The sequence below is a fragment of the Cyprinodon variegatus genome, unplaced genomic scaffold, assembly GCF_000732505.1.
Source record: "Cyprinodon variegatus isolate N-32 unplaced genomic scaffold, C_variegatus-1.0 Scaffold2088, whole genome shotgun sequence".
Taxonomy (NCBI): Eukaryota; Metazoa; Chordata; class Actinopteri; order Cyprinodontiformes; family Cyprinodontidae; genus Cyprinodon; species Cyprinodon variegatus.
Genome location: NW_015152541.1, coordinates 26,479 through 27,679, shown reverse-complemented (window position 1 = coordinate 27,679; position 1,201 = coordinate 26,479). Strand labels below are relative to the sequence as shown.

The window sequence follows — 1,201 nt, the reverse complement described above, 5'->3', positions numbered from 1 at the left end:
GAACAGAATAGAATAGAGCAGAATAAAGCAGAACAGAATAGAACAGAATAAAATAGAGCAGAATAGAGCAGAATAGAATAGAGCAGAATAAAGCAGAACAGAATAGAACAGAATAAAATAGAGCAGAATAGAGCAGAATAGAATAGAGCGATGAGCCTCCAGGTGGATCAGCAGTAGAGAATCACTTATATTCAGTTTTTTTAAACCAGAGGATCTGAGCAAAGCGCTCTGCTCTACATTCACTCATTTTATCCCTGGATGCTTCTGAACCATTTACTGTTTAATAATTAACGTTTATATTAAACAGAATAATTTATTGACTTAAATTCATTGGTGTGAAATCATTTTCTTTTGTTTTTCTTTGCAGTTTTATCTGTTTTTTCTCTCCGGGTGTTTTGTCTGTTGATTGTTGCACAGTTTAAGATTAGAAGGTGACTCTGATCCTTAGTCTGAGCTGCTGCTGCTATTAACGGCTGATTTTATCCAGAAACACGTCGGGGAAGAACATCACAGAGCTGGTCCATCAGGTTTCCATGGGGATGAAGTACCTGGAGGAGCATAACTTTGTTCACAGAGACCTGGCTGCCAGGAACGTCCTGCTGGTCACTCAGCACTATGCAAAGATCAGCGACTTCGGCCTCTCCAAGGCTGTGGCAGAAGAACAGAACTACTACAAGGTAACCAGCTGAACGCCTGGTCTGATTAACGGCCAATCAGATCATCAGGATGCTGCAGCATCACAGATGTCTGATGATCCGCCTCTTCGGCTCTGATAGTAGATCACCTAGAAAACGCTCTCTGATCATCTCACACCCATGACCTCTGACCTCTTTAAACGTTTCTGTTAACTGGGATGAAGGGCGGACCTACATTTATTCATTATCACCTACGGTTCCCAGCGCTGAACGATAGACCAGCTTCTATGTCAATCTAGATCTACAATTAAAATGGTTCCAGTGGGGGTCAGGGGGGGTCGATTGCTGAAGATCCAATGAGGAGGTAGCATCTATTCTAGATATTCTCTGGAGCTGCTCTGCTCTCCTAGACTGGAGGAGGAATATTATGGAAATCAATTTCCAAATATTGGAAAGAAAGTTTAACATCACAGCAAAGATGGAACTACTTCTGAGTATATTGAAGTATTTATGGTATATTGAAGTATTTATGGTATATTGAAGTATTTATGGTATATTGAAGTATT

At 40.5% G+C, this 1,201-nt stretch overlaps 1 protein-coding gene across 2 annotated transcripts in view; it reads left to right on the top strand.

Annotated features, from left to right (window-relative positions):
* Positions 1-1,201, top strand: part of syk (spleen tyrosine kinase) — a 27,780-nt gene that overhangs the window by 22,661 nt on the left and 3,918 nt on the right. For both annotated transcript variants that reach the window (XM_015405252.1, XM_015405254.1), the window contains exon 11: positions 488-677. In XM_015405252.1, coding sequence (XP_015260738.1) covers positions 488-677 — 190 coding nt within the window. The remainder of the gene's footprint in view (positions 1-487; positions 678-1,201) is intronic.